A 1,575-nucleotide genomic window follows, 5' to 3' on the forward strand; every position below is an offset into this window, starting at 1 on the left:
AGTAGCAGCTTTCCAAAACGGGCTGAACGGGAATGGTTCAAGGGCGACCAGAAAATTATTAAATCGGCTTATGAAATATCCTCCAACAAATTGGGATGAAATACCCAACGCCTACTGTGTCGATGTCTATGCAGACGAAGCTGACCTGAATGGGCCAACTCATCGGTTAACCTCGGTGCAGGCCGAATCCAGGAAGGATCGAAGAAATGATGCTAGGAGGGACCTTGCAGCTCCACGACCCAACCGAGAAAGGCATCAACCATATATCAGAAGCGCCATCATGCCCCCCTGCCACGAATAGGACCCATCTAGACCAAGGACAGGGACTCACCGGAACGAGATAGGTATGCCCCCTATATCATCCGCTCATAACTTTTGTGCGTCACCCTCAAAAATAGTCTACGCACTGGAGAAGCTCGGACCAAAAGTAAAGTGGCCACGAAAGATGAGGTCAGACCCAAGCACTAGAAAGTCAAATGCCCTCTGCGAGTTCTACCAAGAGCGAGGTCACAAAACTGAGGATTGCATCGCCCTAAGGTAGGAGGTCGTAAACATGCTTCACCAAGGATACCTCGAAGAATTACTGAGTGACCGATGAAGGACCAACTTTGCCCGAGGACGTGAACAGCAAATGATCACCGGGGGTGGCAACGATGTTTTGATCAACAGCGTAAAGTTCACCACAACCCACAAGCTCAAATGGTCGATCACTCATGAACAATATGACGAACTCGAAGAAAGTATCATCTTTGACAAGTCAGATACCCACGGTTTGGCTTTCCCTCACTATGATGCCATTGTTATCACTTTACGAATATTACATACAGATGTAAGACGCATTATGGTGGACGATGGGAGCGGCGCGTACATTATCCATCCTCGAGTACTTGCACAAATGAAACTCGAGGATAAGATAGTTCCACGCTGTATCACGCTAACATGTTTTAACAATGCAGTTGAACGAACGTCTGGAGAAATCACGCTCTCCGTCTTGGCCGGCGGCATCACTCTGGAAACCACATTCCACATCATGGACCAGGATACGGCGTACAACGCCATAATAGGTCGACCCTAGATACACGCCATAAGGGCCATCCCCTCCAGCTTGTACCATTATCAAATTTCCAACCCCATGGGGAATATTCAGCATACGAGGAGACAATGTACATCCAGATTGTACGACCACCCAACAAATGAAGGGCAAAGAAAAAGATGCATAGCAATTAATAGGGTCTAGGTCGAGCTGTGACGAAAAAGAAGACGTCATCAGAGATCCCAAAGCAGTAGAGGCCGCGGGATCAACCATAGAAGACCTCGACCCCGTTCATCTTGATGATAATGACCATAACACGAAAGCCTACATAGGTTGCAAGCTTCAAGAACCGGGTAAATTCTGTCAATTCTTAACTGCTAACGTAGACTTGTTTGCTTTTTCCCATGCAGATATGCCAGGTACCTTGAAGGAGATCGCCACACATAAGTTGAACGTCGACCCATTCCACCCCCCGGTGAGGCAGGTTAGGCGGAATTTCAATTCCATAATAAACGATGTAGTCCGCGAAGAGGTCGAAAAAT

General features: G+C 47.5%; 1 protein-coding gene across 1 annotated transcript; it reads left to right on the top strand.

Annotated features, from left to right (window-relative positions):
• The first annotated feature begins 631 nt into the window (after positions 1-631).
• LOC138893538 (uncharacterized) lies at positions 632-1,075 on the top strand. Its single transcript, XM_070178156.1, has one exon. It carries the CDS (start codon positions 632-634, stop codon positions 1,073-1,075), a length of 444 nt encoding a protein of 147 aa, XP_070034257.1.
• The last annotated feature ends 500 nt before the right edge of the window (positions 1,076-1,575 follow it).

Source organism: Nicotiana tomentosiformis, chromosome 6 (genome assembly GCF_000390325.3).
Source record: "Nicotiana tomentosiformis chromosome 6, ASM39032v3, whole genome shotgun sequence".
Taxonomy (NCBI): Eukaryota; Viridiplantae; Streptophyta; class Magnoliopsida; order Solanales; family Solanaceae; genus Nicotiana; species Nicotiana tomentosiformis.